The following is a 25,998-nucleotide window of genomic DNA, read 5'->3' on the forward strand; positions in this document are numbered from 1 at the left end:
TAAATGAAACAAAAATAAATGTAACTACAAAAGGATGCTTCGGATAAAACCTCAAGCTCAAATTCTACAAAAATGCTAAATATGCTTAAACTAAAGTAGTAAACAAACAAACCTTTTTATCCAGGATTTTCATGGTGTTTCCAAACAAAACCACGTCGTACTGCGTGAGCACGGAGCGCGACTTCCGCGTAGGGCTCGAAGGCAGCAGAGTAGGCAGCCTTTCTCTAATGAGCTCCATCTACTGAGCACACTAGCATGCAGATTGGAACGCAGCCGGCGGGACGTTTAACATGGAGGAGAGCGCGATTTCTCACTTAAAACTTTTTCTGCTGTATTAAAGAACAAGTGAACGCAACAGGGTGAAAGAACCGCGCATTTAATATACTCCCCGGCCGCACAGCGTAAACATGTAACCGCGCATAATCTCAATTATTCATCTTTATTAAACTCGCGCAGGGAGGCTTAGCGCGTCAACAAACCCAGCGACCAATAAGGTCAACGCACGCGCAGGGACGTCTTTACGACACCGGACGTGGTTTCTGGGTATTGTAGTCCCGCCGGCGGCTCTCTGCCGTAGACTTGCGGGCTATTTTCGATGTTCAGAAACTACAACTCGCCCCGTCTCGGGTTGGTGCGCAGTTGCATCAGCGTGAAGAGGTTGGAAAGCCGGCTGAGTTGAATGCGCTGTGTTTTCGGGAGAGAAAGGGACAGAGCTGTCAGATCCACACCTCCATTCCGATCACGGAGAGACGCGAAGAAGGGGCCAAATGAAACTGTTTGTCAGCGAAGGGAACCCGCACTGCGTGAAGGTGTTAGCGGCGCTGGAACTGACGGGCGTGAAATGTGACGTACAGCTGGTCAGCCACGAGGGTGAGGGAGCCGAGCTGACTTCAGCACTGAGCTGCTGCTATCTGGGCATGCTGTGTGTGTGTGTGTGTGGTGCTGATTTGGTATTCACTAGACAGTTTCAGCCTCACCTGTATGAGAGAGAGAGAGAGAGAGAGAGAGAGAGAGAAAGAGTGAGACAGAAAGAGAGAGAGACAGAGAGTGAGAGAGAAAAAAAGAGTGAGAAAGAGAGTGAGACAGAAAGAGAGAGACAGACAGAAAGAAAGAGACAGACAGAAAGAGAGAGAGAAAGAGAGTGAGACAGAAAGAGAGAGAGCGACAGAAAGAGAGTGAGACAGAAAGAGAGAGACAGACAGAAAGAGAGAGACAGACAGAAAGAGAGAGAGACAGAAAGAGTGAGAGAGAGAGAGACAGACAGAAAGAGAGAGAGCGAGACAGAGAGAGAGAGAAAGAGAGAGACAGACAGAAAGAGAGAGAGAGAGAGAGAGAGAGAGAGAGACAGACAGAAAGAGAGAGAGAGATTTCTATGTAAATGTGTCACTTACATTCTCCATGTGTGGTCTTTCAGTACCTGATCTCATTCCTGGTCTGAGTACCTTCTAACTCTACTCCACCCAGCCAGCCTACATTACAGAGCCCATGTCCCACAAGACCACTTGCCAGAACAGTCACATTTTATTTTATGGGACCATTTCCTGCCTCTTTTTTTATACGTAAGAATGAACAATTAATAACAGACTTCCTTCAGGAATATATCACTGCTGTCCAGGCAAGAAAACCATCCATCTCTATTTTAGTTTCCTTCATTTTTAATTTGAACCCTGTAGCTGCTTCTGTTCACTGTGTGAAGATTTCTGAATACATGGACCAATAGAAACGCTCTGAATGACCTGGATTCAGATATTTGTACATTGACTTCAATTTAAAGTTCAGAGGTTTTTTCCTCCTCTTGTAAAGTTTCTATTTTGGAGATACATGTTTTTCATTGGACAGCGACAATATGTGGATAATCACCGTTTTGATTGGCTGCTGCATATAGAATAGCTTTACTGTCCAGCCAATGCTGGACATTTATCTACACATCCACAATATACAACACATTGCCGTATATACATAACACAGAGGAGGCCTAACGCAGATAAAATGTGCTTTGCTAATACAGTTAATTGCATTAGGAACTTTTTCTTTTAATTAGAGATACTCTAATAGCTACTCTATGCTCTATGGTGCCGGCCTAAGGTGAGCAACTTAAACTCAGGATGTAGTATCAATCATCACTTTTGCTGGTGGGCGACTATCTTCCGTGCCACCCTTGTGTTATATAAGTCCTAACCAGTGGACTTATACATACCAGTGTCAGGTGTTCACACTGTTGACACACACAAGATATTATTACCAACCCAAAACCCAACCATATTTACTGTTGTGGACACATATGCAGTCACCCCCCCCCCCCCCCCCCCATGCAGTAAACATACACATACACACCAGGGAAACGCACACAGGACAGGGTGCACACGTCCCCGGAGCGCTGGGCAGCCCGAGGAGCATAAAGGGTGAGGGCCTTGCTCAAGGGCCCAACAGTGGCAGCTCGAACCTACAACCCTGTCATCAATAGCCTGGAGCTCTAGCTGCTGAGCCACCACTGCCTTCATTTATTGGAAAACCTGAAAATTATTTCTAACTTGGGATGCAGATCTGTATATATCGTTGCTGTCCAACGAAAAGCTATATCTCCAAAAATATATATATATTTCAAGGAATTCAGAGCATTTCTATTGGCCCGTCAAAAACAATGAATTTTGGGCCATATGCAACATGATAATAATAGAGTGAACATTTTAAAAGTGTAAAGATTTAGTGTTTGCGTCTTGCATCAAATTCTTTAAAATATAAAAACTATGATGAAACAAGATATGGGGCCTTTAAATCTGTTCCAGGTAATAATTCCTGTACCTTCCTGTAACTGCTGGTCTGGTGTAGATGAGAATGCTTGTGGGTTATTGTGAAAGCTCAGCTGACTTCATTGTCTGTCTGTTTGCCCGTGGTTTGCCTAATTGTCTGCATGTCTGTTTGTGAATATTCTCAGAAAGAGTGGTGCCCTTCCTAAATCGTCCAGTCTTACCTGTTCTGCTGCTGCCCAGCGGGCAACACCTCTTCAGTGCTAATGCCATCTGCCAGTGAGTATCTCTTAACATAATCCTGAACTTGGCACTGTAGACTGTAGTCTTTCTCTGAGGAACAAAGGCTCCGTGGGCTGCTGTCTGAAACGTTTGTGTCTCCACAGATACCTGTTCGAGGTTGCTGGCAAAGAGTCCAGTGACGGGAGCGATCAGTTACTAGAATGGGAAGCAACAGAACTACAGGTCAGGATCTGCTGACAGACAGTTATAATGATATGATTATAATGATGTTATTACTCATGTCTGGCTTCCTGGGGGTGGGGCTTGAATTACAACAGTATTAGTAATATATAATTAGTAATAATAATAGTAATAACTAATATATTACAAATAATACATTTTACATACTGAGACATCTTCTGGAACCAACTACCGGAAGATGTCGGACATGCCCTAAATTAAACCATCTTAATGTGCAGCTCAAATACACTTAAGCGCTTATTCAGGATAGGTTTATTATTATTATTTATACATTCAATGTTGTGGCAGTGGCGGCTCAATGTTTAGAGCACTAGGTTACTGATCACAGGGTAATGGGTTCAATACCCATGTCCACTAAACTAAGCAAGGCTTGAGCAAGGCCTTGAAACATTTCTATTCCTAGGGGCTGTAGCATGGTTGACCCAGTGATATGCAAAGAGAAGGGTTTCGTTGTACTGGGACTGGTAAATCCCAATAAAGGCATGTTACACATTAAATTAAGGTCTGAATGTAATTTCTTCTTAGGTTTGGTTTTGCTGTTCATTTGCTTACTTTGGTAAAGCACTGCAAATCACATTTGCACATAAAATGTACATAAACGTCTTAGCCTGCATAAAGACTTTTTTTTTTCTACTGAAAGAAATCAGTGTGGGCTGTTAGCTGTATCTAAAGTGATTATAAAATATAAAATTATATTTATAATTATATAATCATATTTTATATATTATAAAATATGATTGTAGATTGAATTGAATTAACTGAATTAGCTGAAATTGGTTTGTTATAATTAAATCAATAAATGCTTTTATCAATAAACTATACTGAACATAAGCCTTGAATTATGTCCTATGGTGGTAATCACTGCTTTGTGTTTGTGTGTTAGCCTGTGCTGCTGCAGGCGCTACATATGCTGGCGCTCCAGGGGAAGTCCAGTGAGGCTGCCTCTGTGCTGAAGGGACCTCTGAGCTGGCTGGAGAAGTACCTGAGTAAAAGGACCACATCATTCCTTACAGGGGTAAGCAGAGCTGTTGACTGCCTGGCCTCAGTGCTGTCGGCTGTAAGAGCAAGTTACCGTTTTCTGTGTTGGTGAGTGTGAGTCTGTGCTGGTTGTGTGCCAGTGTTCACTCTCCTGCTCCCACAGAATTATTTTGTCAGTGTTTGACACAGTCACTCTATCAAAGGTGATTCATTTCAATAATTCACCTTGAAACCTTGTGTTCATTTATTGTTTTTCCACTTTGATGGATTAGGATTCCACTGAATTAGGATATTTTACTTTTTTGAATTTAGCATTTTCCTGCATTGCTGTCAGTCATTGGACAGTTGTAGTATATAAGGCTGTGTTAACAGAAAAGGTTGTTAACCAACTTCGTAAAGTGAATAGCTACATTTGTTGATATGTTTGCTCCTGTGAAGGTGAGACCTGGTCAGGAACCTGCTCTGTGATACAGGCTGCTGGTCTTGGTTTTGAACCACATAGTGTCTCAAACACACATACATACATACATACATACATACATGCCACTAGAGTCTCAGGCATTTGTCCAGCCCCTGTAAACCAAGCAAATATGTACCATGTACCTCTGTTACACTCTATAGTACCATAATTTATAATTTATTTAATGTACATAAAGGCAGATGGAGTGTTTCTGGAGTGATACACATACATCAGCCTGAACACTTCCTGACCCTCTGGTGAGTGTCAGTGTGTGGAAACCTGTTTCTGATTTGTGTTCTTATTCTGTTTCAGGAGATAGTTGCAGATGTTGTGCTGTGGGCAGCGCTGTATCCCGTTCTGTCTGACCCATCTTTTGAAGTTGGTGAGATAAGAAACAATTACCTTTTACACTTAATTATGTGTGTTATTAGTTATTAGTTTATTAGTGCTGTTATATTTATTGTACTTGTCCAAGAATGTCTGCACACCCCTTTTCACCTTCCTCACATTTTGAGCTGAGGAGGTTTTCCTTCCACGCATACGGCTTAAGGTGTTTCTACAACTTAATTGGAGTCCACCTGTGGTATATTCAATTGATTGGACATGATTAGGGATTGCCAACACCTGCCTGTATAAGGTCCCACAGTTAACAGTGCATGTCAGAGCAAACTTCAAGCCATGGGGTCAAATAAATTATCTGCAGACCTCAGAAACAGGATTGTGTCAAGGCATAGATCTGGAGAAGAATACAGAAAAAATGCTGCAGGTCTCAGAGAGCACCATAACCCGCTTGGAGTTTGCCAAAAGCCACCTTGATCACTCTTAAACCAACGGGACAGGGGCGACTAGATCTGATGGAGGGAAAGATAAATGTAGCTACATACACGGAGATCCTTAAAGAAAACCTGCTCTAGACCTCAGACTGGGGCAAAGGTTTTACTTTCCAACATGACAACGACTCGAAGCACATAGCCAAGAGAACAAAAGAGTGGCTTTAGAGAAAGTCTGTGAATGTCATTGAGTGGCTCAGCCAGAGCCAATTAAACATCTCTGGAAGGAGCTGAAAATGGCTGTGTATTGATGCTCCCCATCCAACTTGATGGAGCTTGCAAGGATATGACAAGACAAATGGGCAAAAATGTCCAGAAACAAGTGTGCCAAGCTTGTAGCTTCTTTCCCAAGATGCCTTGATGATGTAAATGCTGCCAAAGGTGCATCAACCAAGTATTAGGGGTGGTGTACAGAAGTAACCACTAAATAATTCATTTGTGTCAGTTGAATAAAATAGCATATTTTCTAAAAACCTGTTTTCACTTTGTAATTATTGGTGATGATGTGTAGATGTTTGAGGGGAAAAAAATGATACTCATTATATAATAACCCAATCCTGTCTGCTTGCAGGTGACTTACCGTCTTTGCGGGGCTGGTTTGAGCATGTAAGGCAGGTCCCAGCGTGCCAGTCAGCTGCACAGAGGGTTCTGCAGGGGAAGGGGCTTGAGGCTCTGAAGGGTTTCCTTCAAAAGCAGCCAGTTCCACAAATTCAGCGGAAGGACAGCCCACCCAGTGCCGATGCCACTGAGGTACAGCGCTTTTTCTTTTGCATCCGAAAGAGAAACTGCTGCATGCATGTGTATTAAACCCTGTGTTATGGACTGTTTTCTGTCTTTAGACGGAAGACTCGCAGCCTGTGATGACACAGGAAGAGATCGAGGCAGCTGCTCAGGCCTGGAGTAAAGGACTTCCAGACTGTCCAGCCACCACACTGAAGAAACACCCTATGTAAGATTCTAATCCCCTTAAGACAGAGGAGACATCCTGTGTACTCATGAATACGCCCTGTGTCAGATTACAGTCTTACTTAAGATTTTGACTAGTTGGTAGGGATGCATAATTGGATCAGAATTATTATTATAAAAAATATTAATTTGGGTACTGCCCTAGTTTTACAGAACATTGAGGGGTAATATATTAGTGATTGATTTAAGAACCTTTTTGAACCTATGTGTAACGTATTGCATGTTTGGGCTCTGCTCAGTCTACCACAGGAGGGAATGCGCAATGTGTTGGTGACAAGTGCACTGCCCTACGTCAACAACGTGCCTCACCTGGGAAACATCATCGGTTGTGTGCTCAGCGCTGATGTATTTGCCAGGTAACAGCTGGTAGATAAATCATCTACCTCCTTCTGCTCTCTGCCTTTCTCCCTCTTCTACACTCTGTTCCTCTCTTTCCTTGGTCAGGGATTTAAACACACACAAAATTATACACTGTCTGTCAGCAATCTTTACAAGTAAACTATTAATAAAAAATCAATATTGTGGTTTTGAGAATCAGTACAGTTTTGCAAAACATAATATTGTGATACACGAGTGTATCCATATTTTATTACACCCCTATTATGTATTACACCACTATTTGGAAGCAGAGGACAGCCCTACATTTTGGCACGTTGATGCTTTAGTTCTGGAACTAATGCTGTTTCCACACCTGCCATTTTTACATCCTACAGGTTTAAACCCTTGGTGTGATTAGTTTGGAAAAGTGTGAATACAGTAATCACCAAAATACAGATGCTCACCAAAATAACCACACTGAGTCTCTTGAGAGGTGGTGCTCTCTGCCCTGTCCCAAACGAACTCTTGAGCAGTTTGTTTGTGGCGAGGATGTGATCTGACCATGACTACTGACCACCCAACTATCAGGTGTACTTTGCAAGTTTGAGCTAAACCTGGTGTACTGCTCAGATAATTACTACAGCTATGAACAAGTGCCATCTCTGCCGTTGCTCCATGTTAAACTGCACAGAATTATGCACTAGTCCAGAACACAAGTCTGACCAATAAGCCGAGAGAACGTTCTCACGTGGTTTGTTGTGACAAACCAAACCAAAGCGAAAAACGATCCTGGTTTACAGACCTGTTAACAGATTTAGAGCAGAACAAGCAAAATATTGCTGTGAAAACACCCTGAAATACTTAAATAACTGATTAACCTATCAACAGTATTTTGATTGATTAATGTAATAATTCCTTCACAATTATTATATCACAGTATTTTTATGTTTATAACAGTATTTTGACATGCAGACAAACTGCACCAGTAGTAGCAGGTTTTAAATAACGCTATCCAAAAGCTATTCCGTACTTAGTGCTGCAGTCCATCCAGTTAAACTAATGATGGTCTTTATGATGAAACATGCAGTTATTCAAGCCCTATTGATATCCATCCATGATATGCTCAATAAGGGTTTTTTAAATTTATTTTTAATGATACATACCACACTATTCGGTTCTCCCTCTGTTTCTAACTACTTTCCAGTACCCCGGTCACATGTATTGCACCTACCAATCATGGACAGTTATCCAAATAATCAAGCTTTGTATGAATATTTGTTCATATCTGATGATGACCCATTTTTCTTATGACCCATGATGGCCCAGTTACTGTTTTGGATTTGCCCCTTTTGCTACGCAGGTTTTTGACCCTCGTCTGTTTACTCAGATTTTGTCTTGTCCCGTGTATCTCATCATCTCCTCATGATCACGGTTTTGACCTGGCAATGTTGTCATATTGCCCACTTCTAATGCATGGAGATGCTTGGTGGTTGACCTGATGCTCGGTGTTACAGCGAGTTTAAACAAGTAACAAGAAAACAGTTGAGAAATAGATAACTCTTTCTGCTGTTTCCACTCAGTTCGCTCTTGTTGCAGCACCGGCATCATTCAAATCCATCTATGTCACAGTTTCTTCTTTTATGGCTCAACAAACAGTAGAAGCTACATTTACCCTGCACTTCCTGTGGTGTATTGCAGTATGCCCGGCTGACCGTGTGCATCATATGAATATTAAAGAGTATCATGCAGTGTTTTTGTCTTTGAGTAAATAACGCATTTTTTATCCTGTAACCTTAATTAACCTTAATAATTGAATTTGCCAACTAATCGCAGCAGGCCTATTTGCCCCTTTCTCTCTCTTTAAACAACTCTTTCTGTTCCCCTGCAGATATGGACGTTTGCGAGGCTGGAACATGCTCTATGTGTGTGGAACAGATGAGTATGGGACTGCAACAGAGAACAAGGCTCGCGAGGAGGGCCTGACGCCACAAGAGATCTGTGATAAATACCACGCCGTCCACTGTGCCATTTACAAGTGGTTCCAGATCAGCTTTGACCACTTTGGCCGCACCACCACCGAACGACAGACAGAGTATGCTAACAGTGTGTGGGTGTGAGAGAGAGAGAATGGGTGTTGGGCTCACAATAATGGATGAGCTTATCACTATGAAATGGTCCTGAAAGTTCCCACTAAGTGAAATTTAACACTAAATGTGACTTTTAGCTCTCAGCCTATTATCCAATCTTAATTATGAGGCACATTATCCATTATTGACATGCATGTAGTGACGTTTAGTGTAAGTTAGCTAAGAGAGTGAGGGTTTGAAGTCATGCCGAAACAACCTTAGAATTTATGAGGTTGATCCTCTGCTCTTCTTCTCCCTTATGTCATTCTCGTCCTCTCTCTCTTTTCCTTCCTCTCTCAGAATCTCACAGAACATATTCTGGCGGCTGCATGAGCGGGGCTTTCTGCTGGAGGACACAGTGGAGCAGTTGCGTTGTGAGAACTGTCAGCGCTTCCTGGCTGACCGCTTCGTGGAGGGTGTGTGTCCCCACTGCAGGTACCCAGAGGCCAGAGGGGACCAATGTGACAAATGTGGCCGTCTCATCAACGCTGTGGAGCTTAAGGTATGCTATACTATTTTTTATCCCTTTAAATGCAACAAATTCTTGATGTATTTCAGAGCTGTTCACCAAAACATCAGATCAAACTTGTATTTAAATGAGGGCATTGAGAGGGACCCTCACTTGTAATGTAGCTGAGCACATACATAAAAAAAAAACAACATATTGGGTGCAAAACGAACGGGTAAAAATCAGAGTAGTTACATTAAAAAATAATCTAAATAAACCTTTAAAAAATATGAACCTTTCAACATTGCATATAGTTGCTGTCATGCTACAAACTTCAAAAATCTTCACAATGGCCACTCTACAGGAGAAGGCAACATCTTCTCAACCTTCAGTGGAAGTCACTGTAAAAAGATTTTATTACTAGTCATTTTGGAGCATTTCTATTGTCCATTTTTGGACACAATATGAGGGACAGCTTGGAAATTAATATTATGCCAAAAGGTGAAAACCTGTAATTAGAATATTAGGATTTGTGTTTTTTGGTTAGTGTTAGATGTACATATCACCATGATTATCAGCAGCATGTTAGCAAGTGCTAACCAGGAGCATTAAAAAAAATAAATACAGTAACAGTGACTGTTGTCAGTGATGCAACAGGGAAATTGACACTTAGGACAGTATATAGGGATGTTAGTCAGATCAGGTCAATTCAGCATTTTATCCCTATAGTGATGGATAATCTCCCAAATATACCGTTTGCATATGATGTTATTGATTTAGAAAATGTGCTGATTTGTATTCTTTTGTGTATATAGTGTAATTTATTTATCTACGGTTTTGTAAATGAGTGTCTTGCTATCCCTTTCTGCTGTGACACTGAGAATTTCCCCATGGTGGGACTAATAAAGGATTATCTTATCTTATCTTATCTTATCTTATCTTATCATACCATATCTTATCTCATCTTATCTTATCTCATCTTATCTTATCATACCTTATCTTATCATACCTTATCTTATCTTATCTTATATTATCTTATCTTATCTTATCTTTCACAGAAAGTGACAATATCTGTCAATGCACCCTTCATGAACATCACTAAGGTTTACAATGTAAACATAGCCAAAGATACTTCAGTCGAAGTGTCAGATTAAATAAATAAATCACTTATTAAATGCTTATTAAGTGCTCGTCTTTCAGTCATTTCAGTGGTATCAGTGATGTTTGATGCTGAATTGACATATGCTATACCTGATGATGAAACTGGATGCCCTCGTTTCCAGCTCTGATCAAAGCTGCGGATGTAAATGGAAATATGTGTTTTTGCTTGTGTCGTCCTCATAGGAGCCGCAGTGTAAGGTGTGCCGGCAGACTCCTATGATTCGTTCCTCTAAACATCTGTTCCTGGACCTGCCCAAGGTAACTTCTCTATTAACTGGGCTCACTGACAGTAATGATAAACACCAATGTCACATTTCTTTATTATTTACCTGTTTCTTTATAGCAACATAGTCTGCTATATAGCTCACAGTACTTCATTGAGGGGAAACACACCTTTGGAAACTGCTGCACCAGAAAAGTCTACAGAAGTACAGAAACATGTTAGTTTGGAGTTTTCTGGGAAGACAGTTGACATGTCTTTTCACTTAGTATTGTAATAATTTCCCCGTAGTTATTATCCCAGAAATGGAAAGTGTTTGCACTAAAGTGTTTGTAATAAAAGCCAATAATGTAATGTGAGATATTAGAAATGATCAAGCTAAAAATGTAATCATTTCTCAATAATGTAATAAAGGATTACATTATTGGTAAAATGGTATTACATTAATGTTCAAGACCCTCAATTACAATATTAGGCAGGTTATTACACCATTAGATTTTATTAAAGGTAATTTTATTACATTTCTGAGTGTTATTACATATTGGGAAATAATTATTACATTGGGTAGAACAGCATTACCCAGTGTCTTCCAAGCCACTGACAGACATTAATTTGACTGACCACAGAAAAATTTGTACCTTTGTGCACAATAACGCTGTGATTATACCAGAATTTAAACTTCAGTACCAATACAGTGTCTGATACTGAACTGTACACTGATGCTGTTGCAAAAAAATCTCATTGCAAAACAATGAAACAGTTAAAATGTGTGTTTAATAAGTTAAATGTTCTTCAAATGCAGACAAAATACAAAAGCAACCTGGTACTTATTTGTTTGTTTTAAGGTTCTTGTGAGAGTATAAGATCTTCCTTTTAAGCCTAATATTTAGCGTTTTTTTCTTTTTCTTTTTAAAATGTGTATATTTTTGTAGCCCCACATTATGGATTTATGGAATGTACTTGCTTAAATAAATAATAAAAAAAGTGTTGTAATCTTCCCCTGTTTTCCTGCACGTGTGTGTGTGTGTGTGTGTGTGTGTGTGTGTGTGTGTGTGTGTGTGTGTGGGCATGTCTGTTAGCTGGAAGGCGAGCTGGAGCAGTGGCTGGAGAAATCTACGAGTTCTGGAGACTGGACGACTAACGCCAAGCACATCACACGCTCGTGGCTGAGAGATGGTCTGAAACCTCGCTGCATCACGAGAGATCTGAAGTGGGGGACGCCTGTCCCACACCCAGACTACATCGACAAGGTAGGAGGAGACAAGAGTGTGTTGCACATTTTATCAGACAAACTGTTGCATTCACTTTACACACATTCGATTTGAGATCAGAATTCTTAGTAAATTACACTCATTAATGATAATATAATATAAGATTAATACATCATTAATCAGCGGTGACAGCAAGTCTGCAGCAGCTTACTTCATCAAGAACAGCTGATGATCTCTTAGCCAACCTGCAGAGCAAATAAGCATGGCCTGTGTGAATCAGGCATATTTGATTTTGAAATTATGAAGAATGTATGCATGAGGGTCCTTTCAGGGTCCTTTTGGGTCGTTTTCAAATATACCGTGGTGGAATTGATGCATACTTGAATGGAAAACGAAGAATATAAATATTTGACAAATAATACAATTAAATTCTAAGACCTAAGATCTAAAATCTTGCAGAGAGGATACCTGTGCTCCTAATAAAATTATATAAAACATTATCTGAGTGTGTCATCATTTCATATCATTTCAGTCGGTTAAAACAAACATTAATCCACATTTTTTCTAAATGGCTTTAGGTGTTTCATTAAAATAATGTATTTAATGAATCACTGATTAACACTGATTAGGTCCTGGATAATGCAAATAATGCCGACGTCCTGGACATTGAAGATATTGAATAATTGCATTATTATTATTTGTATTTATTCTAATCTCAGTGTTTCTGAGTTGATAAATGGTTTCACTTATTAAATATATATATTATTTTCATGTACTTGCTCAAGATGTTAATTAACTGAACCACGCATTAAAATCCATACAGAATCGATGTAGGACAGTGTACTATTCGTATTATATGGTTCTAACTGGTACTATGCAAATCTGTCTGTATTTGGAGCCCTTTAAAATACAGGTCAAAGATACGGATGACCAGAACTCGCATATGAGGCTTGTATTGTAAATGTAGGCTTAGTTGCTGCTAATTATACATTTATTACAGCTGTATTCCTTCTTCCTAAAGGTCTTTTACGTGTGGTTCGACGCCCCCATTGGCTACCTCTCTATAACAGCCAACTATACCAGCGAATGGGAGAAATGGTGGAAGAATCCGCAGCAGGTGTCCTTATCTTACCTCCGTGACCATATTCAGCTGTTCTGTACTATTTCAGGATTATTCAACATGTTTTTCCTGCATGTGTCCTGCAGGTGGAGCTGTATAACTTCATGGCGAAAGACAACGTTCCTTTCCACAGTGTAGTGTTCCCCTGCTCTCTGCTCGGAGCTCAGGACAACTACACACTCGTCAACAACCTTGTTGCTACAGGTGACTTTCACACACTCACAATGGGACGTGGTGAAAACAAGAATAACACACACACACACACACACCTCACACACATATACACAAAATAATGTTTGTCTAATTTTGTAGTAACAGAAAGCTGAAATTTGAAATGCTGAATGGAGGTTAGGTCAATAAAAACAATATAAGATTTGCTAGAAATTATTTCCATGTTTTTAGGTATTAAAATAATATTTTTTTTTAAAATGTGTGGCCTTAAAACAGTCAAATAAAATAAAAAATATATATATTCTATTGTGTTTACAATTAAGGATCTAGCTTATGTTTTTATATGAAAGTTTGGGGCTTTTTGTACAATATTGTACAAAAGCTAATATCTCAAATTGCAAAATCCATTCTTTAATTTATTCAGATGAGATTACTGTACAAAATACATCACACAACACAGCCTGTATTTACAATACAGTATATCACTGCAAACACCTTGTGTCTCCAAAATAGCTTTACACTTTTTACTTACAGGAGAAAGAACTTTCAATGGAAGTCGGTGTAAAATATTTTATCCCATTCATGCTCATTTTAAAGCATTTCTATTGGTCACATAATGTGAAAAGTGAAAAAATTGAGATACAAGGCTTGATGTGTGACGCTGACGATGTGACAAAATCACAGAATCTTAATTAGAATTATATTCTTAACCCTGAACAAAATAACATAGACTCACCCCTGTCATTGTCCACACATACCGCACATCATCACCTGTTCAATAAATGAAATTATATAAATCAGAATAGTGCTGGGAGATATGACCTCAAATCAGTCAATCATGATTAATTAAACAATTTAACTTGATTTGCGATTAATGAACGATTAGAGAAACTGCTTGAGTTGCTTAGTTAACTTCCTGCTTAAATTCTCCATGTCGCTCTATATCGCAGACTGGACAGGCTGGAGTCACATGATTGCACAAGCGGTAGTATGTTTTAAGGGGACAGTACATGAACATACACAGTGGAGAAAGAACTCACAGAATTTTAAAAATGCATTACAGATAACTGCAATTTTTTACATTGGCAAGTTTACATCGATTAAAGCTTCTGAATTTTTTTTATTAATTGTCCAGCAATTTGTCCAATTAAATTCATAAAAAAAGGAAGAAAACAATAATGGGGAGAAAGTATAAAAGCCAGGTTTTAAATCAGTAAAACGTAATGGCTTAAAAAAATCCAGATTGTGCAGAAGTTGTGCCTTTTTACTAATTTATTCATATAATGTTTGTGTATTTATTTCTTAATTAATTTCATTATTATGCATGCAGAATACCTGAACTATGAGGACACCAAGTTCTCGAAGAGCCGTGGTGTTGGTGTGTTTGGTGACATGGCTAAAGACACAGGAATTCCGTCTGATGTTTGGCGTTTCTATCTGCTATATCTGAGACCTGAGGGTCAGGACTCGGCCTTCTCCTGGACTGATATGGCTCTAAAGAACAACTCTGAATTGCTCAACAACCTGGGGAATTTTATCAACAGGTATGAAGATCAGACACCTACACACACACACACACAAATATTCAATATATGAGTCCAAGGCCGCATAATTGGCCTCTCTCTCCTGGGAGGGTAGGATGGTCGTCCCTCTCCCCCATCACTCGGCATAGCCAGCGGACAGGTGGCGTGTTGGCTGATGCCACAGAATTGGGAGTTAACTCTTTTAAATTGTAAAATTCAGCTCAATTCTAAAAGTATTGAGCTGGTTCTATATTAGTGGCAGTTTGAGAAGATGCAGGGGAAGCACCAACTAGTCTGAACCCTCCCAACTCGTGGTATCATGTGGACATGTACAGTTTTCTCTCTCGCATTCTTTCTCTCTTTCTCTCTTCTAGGGCAGGGATGTTTGTCAGTAAGTTCTTTGAGGGACATGTGCCTGAAATGGTGCTGCAGGATGAAGATAAGCGTCTCATTGCTCAGGTGTGCTGGGAGCTCAAACAGTACATCCAGTTGCTGGACAAAGTCAGGTCAGAAAACACCCTCTTCTTTTTCTTTTTTTATTATTACTTATTATATTTCATATAATATATATATTTATATCTATAATTTGTGTCAAAACATTAAAATCCTTATTTTTAATGTTTTAATGTTTATGGAAATACAAAACAGTTAAAAATGAGAAGCACAATATTCAAGAAATTTGTCATTGTTTGCCACTGTGTTTGAAATGGTGATGAAGTGGTGTATTACCATGATACCGGTAACATTGCCCGCCCCTGACATGCTGTTTAAATAGGTAGCACCTTGTATAATTTACCCTACAGTTCTCATCCCGAAGATTTTTCAGGACATTGGGTTATAACTGTGTTTATAGTTAGGATCTCTAAAACTGAGAATTGTTATTGGGACAATTTAGTCCAATATTTTAGCTGATTACAAGAATATGGAAAAATTTACAGATTTTAGATGATTTTATCTAAATGATAAATTATTATTTTAGTTACAGTTTAGATTCTTTAAGTTAGATTATATTGCTGGATAACTTTAATTAACTGGATTTTATGTTATATACAGCAAATGTATTAAGCTTGGTATGAAAGTAAGGTATTTGGAATGATTTTGCTTTCCAAACATAAAATAGGAGGATACAGTAGGTTTTTTAAAAATGTGTTATGCTTAAGAACCAGCGTATTTCTTAGTGTATATTAATATATTAATACACTTCTGAGCACTGGTTTAAAAAAAAAACTAAACAGGATGTTTATGCACGTTGAAGTTGAATATTTATTTCTGTAGTATATTTATGTTCAAAATCTTTGCAATATTTATAATGTTATGGCTAATGGTAACAAGGGTAATTAAATATTAAAACTCAGATTTTAAAATATGTATTAAATAGTTATATATAAAATATAATATGCAATATTATTTGTGCAAATAATTAATATATATAAAAAAAAAATTAATAATACTATAATTTTTAGTAATTATAGTAATTATAGTCTGGTCTTCAGTTTTTTTTAGTGCATCAAAAGATTAAAAATAAAATTATGTTTTATTTGTATGGTTAAATTAGACAAATTAAATTAGTAGTTAAATGGATTTGCTTTTTTATTACTAATATGAGTGGCAAATACAAATAAATACAGTAAAAAGTAACCTTGTGTTCTTATATGGTTGTTTAATGAACAAAGGTTTAGTTCCCGGTTTCTCCTCAGTGTTCCCAGCCGCCGCATAGATTTGTTGTAATCCACCAGCAACAGCAGTGGCAGCAACTCGCCTGATAACTTAAGGAAGCACTGATTAACCATTTCAGATATTAGATGATGGATAATAATAATACTAGGCTTGGGAGAGCTTTGGATGTGGTTAAACAAGCAAAGGAACACATAATAAATATTTTATTTTTTATATTTGCCTTGTTTCTATTCATTCTAATATTAGTAAGATCCCTCTTACTACCCAGCTGAATAGATTTTTTTTTATTTAATGATCTCAGATGCCACATTGTACAGTGTCCAGATTTTTCCCAGATAACTCACAATACAGTAATAGTCTTTTATTTGAGGTCATCATTACTAAAAGACGTGTCGGTTCTAAAAACAATTTGACGTTTATAGGACTTTATTACAGTTGTATGATTTTTTTTATAAGAGTCTCTGTGTACAATATAGGCATCTAATGGGTCATTTAGTGTTAACCTTTTATCAAGAAAATTTTAAAAGGATCATAATTCTGGAAAATTATAGACCCTGTGATATATTCTATATGGCTGTGATTTGTTGCCTAAAAGGTCAGAGGTCAAATATCCAAAATATCTTCATCAATAAAATTGCTGTTGTTTTTGGCTGGAAGGTAGTTAGAAATATGAAAACAGGTTTTAAACATATTTCATAATGCTTACCATAAATATCTGTCTGCTCGTTTCTTATTGGTTGTTGCCAGGATCCGTGATGCCCTAAAGTGCATCCTCAACATCTCTCGCCATGGCAACCAGTATATCCAGGTTAACGAACCCTGGAAGAAGATCAAAGGAGGAGATGACGACAGGCAAGTGAACGTGATCTGCCGTCTTGTGGGACCAGCAAGTGTGATTGTAGTCTGGGTCACTTTAGTCAAGCAATGGGTCGCAGGGCAGACGAATTTTTAAGGCGTGGAATTTATTCCAGACCCGCCTCAAAATAAATAAACACAATAAATAAATAAATAATTTAGAGAATGTAAAATAAATAAGTTAGGGACATTTAGGGACATTTCCTCAATCAACAGCTGATCTGGAATTCACACCATTTGACCTGTGTGTGTGTGTGTGTGTGTGTGTGTGTGTGTGTATGCGTGCTGTAGGCAGCGTGCAGGCACAGTGACGGGCGTGTCTGTGAACGTGGCGTGTCTCCTGTCGGCCATGCTGGAGCCATACATGCCCACGGTCAGCCAGACCATCCGTGACCAGCTGCAGGCTCCAGCTCACTGCTCAAGTGCCATGCTGTGTGCCGACGGAGGCTTCCTCTGCACTCTCTCGTCCGGCCATCGAATCGGCACGGTAATGATCATGTAATAACCATGTAACCACAGTGTTATAACACTTAGCAGCTTTGAATTTACAGTGGGTTTACTAGTGATTTAAAATAAAAAAAGAATAAAATAAACAAATAAAATACGTACATTTGATCTTTTTCAACCTAATTTTTTTTTTTTCTTGCCAGGTCAGTCCGTTGTTCCAGAAGCTGGAGTCTGATCAGATCGAGGCTCTGAAAAAGAGATTTGGAGGACAGCAGGTGTGTAAAAAACAAACAAAAAAAAAAACTCAGATGATGCGAAAAGTACAGATTTTCTTCAGTGTCATTTGACAAAAAGGCCTCCTGATTAGCGGTTGGTGAAGGAGTCATGACACAGCGGCGAGGTGTCTGGTTGTTACATCATTGCGGGGTGGAACAACAAGCTCCACACACACACCTGTTGCAACACTTTTTTTGTTTGTTTTTTTTGTTCAAAATGAGAGACGGGGTGATTATTTCGGGCTCCGGTCAGGACTCACTGCCCACAGTAATAGCAAAGGGTCATCAAACACCTAGTTTACACGCATGCACCTTTACCTTACTGTGTTCCAGTAGTCCAGGGCTAGTCCCGGGGCAGCCATGGCTCTGTTCCGGCAAGTGCTACTCAGAGCTTTAATGTAGTCCTTCTCCTGTCTCATTTCTCTTTGCTTGACTTACCCTCTTTTCAGCCAGAGGACGAGACCCCTGCAGGAGAGGTAGATCTGACTGCAACTGTTGCGTGCTTTTGTGTCTCCGCACTGCCACCTCCACTTATGCGCCAAGCATGAAATTGATCTAGCGACGACGTCTGTATTCAGACCGCAGCAGCGCTGGGATCAAAGCCCAGTACTGTCAGTCACAGTGTTACCTTATTATTTTTTTTCTTCTCAACTCTGAATACAGTTTGCCGGTGGGCATGCAGTAAAAAAAAAAAGTTCATTTAAAATCCGGATATTTAAACAAACTGCCATCTGTGCAGATTGGCCTTTTTCATTAGCATAAGAAAAAGGAATGGCAATTTCACAGCCCGGATGATCACTAATGTTTACTAAAACACATGCATGTTTGTGGATTTCTCCCTCCCCCCTAAGGATTACTAATTGTTTGCTTTTGTGGAGTCATATTTCCTAGCAGTTAATGTACCATCTTTTTTAATCCCAGTCACTTGCTCCTGTTTGAGTTGTGTCGGCTGGAGTGTGTGTGGAGTGATATGTGCGCGTTTTTAAATTTTTATTTCTGTGCCGTTTGCATTTTTCTAGAAGAGTAAAACTCTTTTGAGAAGCCTTTGGATATATAATATACTGTATGTGTGCTCTTGTCTCGGTCAGGTCCCCAGCAGCATGGTGAACTCGGCACAGCCCAAACCTCCCGCTGCTGCAGAGCCCGTTGCTAATGCAAGGGTGAGCGCAGCCGACCCGGAGAGAGCCAAACAGCTGGCTGCTGCAGTGGCCGAACAGGTCAGAACACACACACATGTAAATAGACACAAAAAGACACTCTAGTGATTATTACCTTCTTGCCACTGTTTATAGCATAAGGCACAATCTGAGAAAATGAATAAACATTCTCTGCCGATTTGGATCATGTGCCGTTTTCTATACGCTACCAAGTAGTAAAGGCGTGGTCGGCTGCTTGGCCACTGTTGTCCATTGTGTTTTGATATTTGGAGACAAATTCAGCCTAGATAATTGACTATAGTGTGTGTGTGTGTGTATGTGTTTATTTATGTATGTATTTATTTAAGTCTTGTATCTCAAGTTTTGCTGTTTTTCACATTTTGACACAATTTGAATCTGACAGTTGTTCTTTATATTGAGTCAAAATATAATGACCCTGACAAGACAGAGTCACTGTTATCTTTAAAACAGCAAATTTACAGGAGAAAGAAAAACCTTCTAAACGCTCAGTGAAAGTCACAGTAAAAAGATTTTATTCCATATCATTTTGTAGCATTTCTATTGGTCCATTGCTCATGGAATTTTGACACAATATAAACGGCGGTTGCTGATTTCAAATTATGCCAAAAAGTAAAAAACGGCGGAAATGGAGAAACAAGCTTTTTGCGTAACAGCGACCAAAAATATACGTTTTAAATTGCTGTCATAAGGAAATCTTTTCATATATATTATATATTTTAAAAAACAGACAGAGGAACCATATTGTTCCATAATGCTATAGTTAATTGTTTTTTGTAATCGCAAAGCTTTTTTTGTTTTTTTTTGTTTTTTGTTGGTTAGGTGATGTCCTTCTCCTGTGAATGTAAGGTTTTTGCAGGATACTAAGATAATATATAATAATAATAATAATAATTTCAGGATAAAAAACAATAATAAAAGTTGCTTTACATACATAAAAAAATAAAGGAGGTAAATAGGTAAAGGTAAATAAAGGAATGCACATTACAATCCAATCAAATATTTTACTGCATTCAATTATTCATTAAAAGCAGATCAGAAAAGGTTGACTTAAATATGGACAACATTAAATCCTGTGTTAAAATCTTAAAATCTAAAAAGAATTTAACTTAAATATATTTGATTCACTGTTTGTGTGTGTGTGTGTGTGTGTGTGTCTCAGGGTGATAAAGTGCGTGCTCTGAAGGCTCAGAAGGCGGAGAAGTCTGTGATCACGGTGGAGGTCACCAAACTCCTTGAGCTGAAGAAGGAACTCACTCTGGCTGAAGGCAAAAACCCCGAACCCTCCCCTCAGAAGGGAAAGAAGAAGTGACGAGAGGCACAGCACAAGTGAGGATTCCATCCTTTGGGCGTGTAGGAGGAGGTACAATGTGCAGGGATATTTGCAGGAAGAAAAAAATCAGTGTGCTCGAGGAAACACGAAGCCGCAGCCAGCCTTTAGAGAGAGGCGTGGTGTCTATTTTAGTGCAAACACTGCACAGCTGTACAACTGTTACAGAAACCACCATGTGTAGTAAAGCAGTCCTTTCTGGTTATCTTCATATACTCCAGTACTTCTCATAGCCAATATTTAAATGCTGTAAGGATCTTTTTAAAATTCAATAAAATATATGCATTTGTAGCCGGACTTGTTCTTTTTTTAATGTTGTGGATGCCTCATGTAAGATTAAAAAAAGAAGAAAACTGGAGAAATGAAAACTCAACACATTTATTTTGTTTAAAAATTTTATTAATAAATGTGTCCAATACAATAAGTAAATACAAAATGAAAGTCTAACAGTTGTTTAACTATGTAAATACAGCAATTTTGTCATGCATGCATATATCATTTATTACACATTACTATAGTGCTACAGTGTGAGATGATATATATAATGATAAATGATTTACATAGGCGGGTAATAGAAAAATAAGTGTGGGTTGGGGTAAACTGCACATTGTAAACAGCTAATTCTATTTTAAAAAAGAAGATTTAAAAAAAAAATAGTGAAAACAAAATGAGTACTACACCCAACCACATTTCACGCCTATATTTCCCATACACACACGCTTAGAGGCCTTGGCTTGAGCTGAGCTTCAGAAAATAAAAATATAAAAACCAACAAACAGATATCGCATAACGCATTCGCTCTGCAAAAACATTCCTGAGCTGTTAATCTCTGAACTAGGCGTGGCTCTAAAATATTAATGTTGTGTTTATAAGCCCTTTAATTATTGATGATAAAACAAGATGTTGAACTGCATCTGTAAATGGGTTACAATGAAATGCACCTGGAATCCTTACTTAGAACCATTTTACACTTCTGCAAATCGTTTTCAAGGGTAAACGGACAAGTAGTAGTAATAAGCGTTCAGTTTTAGAAAGCTGTAACTAGTAATTGCCAGTTACACCCACCCCAGGAGTCTATTACCACCTTATAAGCTGTCTGTCTTATTGCTTGCTTCTCCGGCTCTCGCTCCAGTTCAAAAGCAATGTATTGCAGCTGCAATGTTCAAGGAAAGATGATCAACCTACTGTCAGATACCTGCGTAGCTAACAATGTATCAAATTACAAATAAGGTGCCTGATATTGAGGCTTCTTCTAACAGCATAAACTCCAAATCTGGGGTCCACGTATCTTTCTATGGCTAAATTAGACTTCCTCATCATGCTTTCTCTGGCTTCTCTCTCTTACACACGCTTTCATCCATTCGTAGGGGAGACTCTAAGTGAATCCCTCTCTCCCCCAGTGCCCACATGTCTTTTTTTATTTCCTTTCTTCGTTCTAAATGTGCATTTCATGTGTACCACTGGACTCGTTTCTATTTATTCCTTCCTTCTTTTCATTCATTCATTCATTCATTCATTCATTCTCTCAATCCACCTCATCCCTGCCCTCCCACCCCTCATTTCCTGGTGTTGACGAGCCTCTCAATGAGCGCGCGCCGCGTCCGCTGCACCTCTTCCCCGAGCCGCTCAATCTCAGCCTTCAGCCGCTCGTTCTGGTCGGTCAGCTCCTGCACCTTCCTCTCGTTCTCCTGCTCCCGCTCCTTCCGGCTCTTCTTCCCCGAAGGAGGCGAGGCCAGGGCGCTTCCCCTCTTCCGCTTGCCCAGGCGCTGGGAGGCAGCAGATGAGGCAGGTGCCGGCGGAGAGAGGCTAGGTGGGGAGGAAGGAGGGGAGCAGTTGAGGGACGGCGACTGTGAGGCCGACGACGAGGAGGAACAGGACGAAGAGTCGGGCACGGTGGGCAGGTCTTCCTCGCTGGCAGCCGGAGAGGCGGGTGGGGGGTGTGGGGGGTGCTGGTGGTGATGGTGGTAGCCGCCGGTCACCATTACTGCCCCGGTTTCCACCAGACCGACTCCACCCTCGCTCAACAGCTCGAAGAACTCCGGTGGTAGCAGGTCGCCGCCGCCACCGGAGCTCCCCGCTTCACCCGCCCCGCGGCGCTCCTCCTGTGGCGGGGGGCTAAGGCAGGAGGCTGAGGGGTGGCCCGGGAGCTGCAGCGGCTGCTCCTCCATCACACGCTGCACCCCCTCCCCCCACACCTGCCCCTCCGTCAGCCAGGTGAGGGAGCAGCTCTCCAGAACGTCCAGGAACTCCGGCTCCTTCTGCAGAAACAAACAAGAGGACAGAGAGAGAAGAGGTCATTCACCGACAAAGACGACTAGATGAATTGATTTCAAAATGCAAGTCCAATCCACAGCACTGTTCCCTCTAAGAGTGAGCATTTGGACAAAATTCAGTTGCATCAGGTGTCATCTCTGACCAGGTGTTTCCTCTTGAAATGACCCCTTAAAGGGAACAGTGGCAGACAGTGGAGAAAAGCAGGTCGTCAAAAGCGTCAAATGCATTTACGGAGGACAGAATGGAGGAGGGAGAGCGTAACATTTGGAGGCAGAAGAGCAGAAAGATGGCAAGACGGAGCGTTTGGCGTGACTGACCTCGGCGCAGGGCGGGGCACGTGTGTGCTTGGCCCCACCTGCGTCGGAGCCCAGTATATCCTGCAGGTCCTCATACCACGCCTCCAACTCTGCACCACACAGCGGCCCCACGCCAGGGGGGTACAGCCACTCCGCAGTCATCCTCACCAATCAGCCGCTAACGCACAGACACGATTCGATATGCTTCCACACCCAGCACAGCAGACCTGGCCCAGATACGAAAAAAAAAAATTAAATAAATTTTTAAAATTTGGAAAACAGGGATAAAAATAAATAAATAAATAAAAATCTCCAAACGCTGTTGCTAGGTCACAGCGGTAACAAGGTGCTTCGGTAGCTCCACTTATTTAAAAAAAAAAAAAAAGAAAAAAAAAAAAAAAAACAGGCTCACATACAGAACGGTATAGAGTGTGACTAGCAGCAAAGAGTAGTGGAAGAATATCGAAATTGCAGTGACCCATCGTCGCCGAGATCGAGATTGACAGATTAAGGCGTTCAGTGCTACAAGGACACTCAGTGGCCAGAGGGAGTTACTGCAGAAAGCACAGCAGTCCAACTGTAGCCATTCTATAATACACACAGCTGCATGCACATGCTTCTTAAAAAAACAGCTGGACATCGGTGTAAAATTTTAAAAATCAACTTCAGCAAGATTTAAAAACAGCTGCAAACCTTTACAAGCCAGTCAGACAATTTCTAATTTGGTCAAATTGTGCAATACACCTGACATGCAACAGCAATTACTGTGATATGGACTATTTTATTATTAAGGAAATGAACATTTCTAAAAAAAAATTAAATTAAATAAATTAATAAATTAATTAATAAATAAAAGAAAGTCTTACCTTAAAGCGTTTCTTCTTAATCAAGTGTGATTGTGGGACGATGGCGATATTGTGTCCCAGAAATTCTATTAAAAATAAAAAATAATTAGTATATAGCCTGTTCAAAAGAGGAATTGAATTAAATGAAACTAAACAAACATTTTTTAGAAAACAGTTGCAAAAACAGTTGTGGTCCAGTCTTCTTCAAAATCAGCTCAAATATTACTGTTTTCACACCCAAAATAATGCACCTGTATTAATAAATAAGCTTTTACAGAAAATTAAAATTGGTATTAAGTTAAAAATGCCCAGTAAGTAGATCACTGAAGTTAATTGATTGTTTAGTTTCAGAATAATGAAGCAAAATTGAGGTCATTGGGTCTTTATGTAAACAAAAGGAGCATTTGGAGCCCAGTGGCGCCCTCTGTGGGAGTCTGACATCACAGACGAGGAGCTTTCACAACAGCTCGTCCCATCCAGCTAACGGACTTCCTCTACAGGGCTGGAGGCAGTGCGCTGATTCAGTCTCCTCACTAATACTGCCTGTCCTCTTTTTTTACAAGAGAAGATGGAAAAGTCAGCAGTAAAACAGGCACTTATTCGAGTCCTGGGAGGTAAGTTTCCTTTAATGCATTTTGCTTTAAACTCGCTTTAAAAACAGAACATTATTAAACGCTTTGACAGAAATCTGTGTAAATGGTCAGAAGTTAAAAGATTAATTAATTAATTGCTGTGTGACATCCTAGTGTTTTGGAAAACCCCAATGCTCCAGGTTAGCCCATAGGTAACTAAGGGTTAGTCCCAATGAACTTGACAAGCAGATATTATTGATATTAATATTATTATAGCTATAAATTGAGGCACACTGGGGTGAACTAGAATAATGAGTAGTTATGAAATGTTTTATAAGATGAGTGTCTGTAGATGTAAAAGTTGAGGAGAAACTTGCATAACTGTGCACGAGCCCATGCCGATCTGGACAATGGTTAAATAAACTGAAAGCCAGCCAATTACGTCATGGAAGCAAAGTACAGGACGGAGGAGACAAAAGGAGAAAATTACAAAAATAAAAATAAAAGGAAAAAAAGAAAATCCAATATATCCCAACACAGGATAAATTAAATAATAATAAATAAATAATAATAATAATAATACATAATTTAAAGGTTTAATTCACTAATAATAAGCTTAAAAATCGCTTTAAACATGTTAGATAATAATAATAAATTAATAATAACGACTTTAACAGTTGGTTTGAGCGTTTTATTCATTATTAACTCCTAAATGAGTCTCCGAGGAGTTTTGTTCGGACATGTTCCGAGATTTGATGAAGTGACAGCTCGCACGGCTGCCAAACTTATAAAACTCGCCACTAAAACTAAACGAAATGAAGACGTCGGTCATTTCTCCTATTCGTCCATCCGCTGAGGAATGAGAGGTGGTCTATAGAAAGTCCTGTCAAGCTCAGAGGCGAGGGGGGCAACTGCGCTCCAAAAACAGCCGTGGGAGAGCTGCCAAAACATGAGCACCCTTGTTTTCCAAAAGGAAAAGCAGCAGCAGCAGCAGCGGAGGAGAGACAGAGATCAGACACGAAGTTTGACCAGAAATAAGCATTAAAGCGCGACGGGAAAGTGAGCAAATGATAAAAAAACGCTACTCACCCTTTTTCTTTTATTATGTCGTTTTTTGGTCTCTCTTGGACTCGGGGTATGTATGTATTTTTGTTGAGGTTGCTGATAGCTCATGTTAACCATTGTTCAGTTGAAGTCACCGAGTGTGAATTTCGGAAACTCCCGGGGACTTTTATACGCGGCCACCACGCCAACCAAACCCGGGGGCGGGGCCTCGGCCACAACCTAGCGCGGATCAGCGCAGTTCGGCGCGGACGAGCGTGTCCGCGGACCAATCGCGAAGGAGGAATGCGGCACTTTTGCTTAGAGACATCCAATGAGCGCGCGGGCTGAGCGCGGAGGGGGCGGGCGCAGGAGGGGGTGCTGGTTGTGTCTCCGAGAGGAGCTTGTGTGAACAGAAAGCTGTGATGCAGTCCTAAGACGGGCAGGAC

The 25,998-nt window shown here is 39.9% G+C and overlaps 2 protein-coding genes across 3 annotated transcripts; one reads left to right on the forward strand and one right to left on the reverse strand.

Moving 5' to 3' along the window:
* The first annotated feature begins 633 nt into the window (after window positions 1-633).
* Window positions 634-20,812, forward strand: mars1 (methionyl-tRNA synthetase 1). Of its 2 annotated transcripts, XM_072684760.1 has the most exons (22): window positions 634-870; window positions 2,936-3,026; window positions 3,134-3,212; window positions 4,114-4,245; window positions 4,981-5,050; window positions 6,070-6,248; window positions 6,338-6,447; window positions 6,704-6,820; window positions 8,671-8,874; window positions 9,209-9,410; window positions 10,701-10,775; window positions 11,817-11,987; window positions 12,970-13,065; window positions 13,155-13,272; window positions 14,570-14,783; window positions 15,137-15,268; window positions 17,187-17,295; window positions 17,590-17,781; window positions 17,945-18,016; window positions 18,466-18,492; window positions 19,105-19,233; window positions 20,354-20,812. In XM_072684760.1, the coding sequence occupies exons 1-22, from the start codon at window positions 768-770 to the stop codon at window positions 20,501-20,503; spliced, it is 2,772 nt and encodes a 923-aa protein (XP_072540861.1). In that variant the 5' UTR covers window positions 634-767; the 3' UTR covers window positions 20,504-20,812. The 2 variants fall into 2 exon arrangements, with proteins under 2 accessions (XP_072540861.1, XP_072540859.1); XM_072684758.1 differs by lacking the exon at window positions 18,466-18,492 and having other exon boundaries at window positions 672-870.
* An 86-nt stretch (window positions 20,813-20,898) lies between these two features.
* ddit3 (DNA-damage-inducible transcript 3) lies at window positions 20,899-25,698 on the reverse strand. The gene is made up of 4 exons (XM_072684761.1): window positions 25,598-25,698; window positions 23,958-24,022; window positions 23,113-23,318; window positions 20,899-22,779 (listed from the first exon to the last, which is right to left on the reverse strand). The coding sequence occupies exons 3-4, from the start codon at window positions 23,251-23,253 to the stop codon at window positions 22,078-22,080; spliced, it is 843 nt and encodes a 280-aa protein (XP_072540862.1). The 5' UTR covers window positions 23,254-23,318; window positions 23,958-24,022; window positions 25,598-25,698; the 3' UTR covers window positions 20,899-22,077.
* Between the last annotated feature and the right edge of the window lie 300 nt (window positions 25,699-25,998).

This window comes from Salminus brasiliensis, chromosome 7, assembly GCF_030463535.1.
Source record: "Salminus brasiliensis chromosome 7, fSalBra1.hap2, whole genome shotgun sequence".
NCBI classification, from domain to species: domain Eukaryota; kingdom Metazoa; phylum Chordata; class Actinopteri; order Characiformes; family Bryconidae; genus Salminus; species Salminus brasiliensis.

Coding starts and splice junctions, on each gene's coding strand:
- mars1 (XM_072684760.1), top strand. CDS start 768: ATGAAACTGTTTGTCAGCGAAGGGAACCCGCACTGCGTGAAGGTGTTA. Junction 871..2,935: donor ACAGCTGGTCAGCCACGAGG/GTGAGGGAGCCG, acceptor GAATATTCTCAG/AAAGAGTGGTGCCCTTCCTA. Junction 15,269..17,186: donor CAGTTGCTGGACAAAGTCAG/GTCAGAAAACAC, acceptor GGTTGTTGCCAG/GATCCGTGATGCCCTAAAGT.
- ddit3 (XM_072684761.1), bottom strand. CDS start 23,253: ATGACTGCGGAGTGGCTGTACCCCCCTGGCGTGGGGCCGCTGTGTGGT. Junction 22,780..23,112: donor GTGCCCCGCCCTGCGCCGAG/GTCAGTCACGCC, acceptor TTGTTTCTGCAG/AAGGAGCCGGAGTTCCTGGA.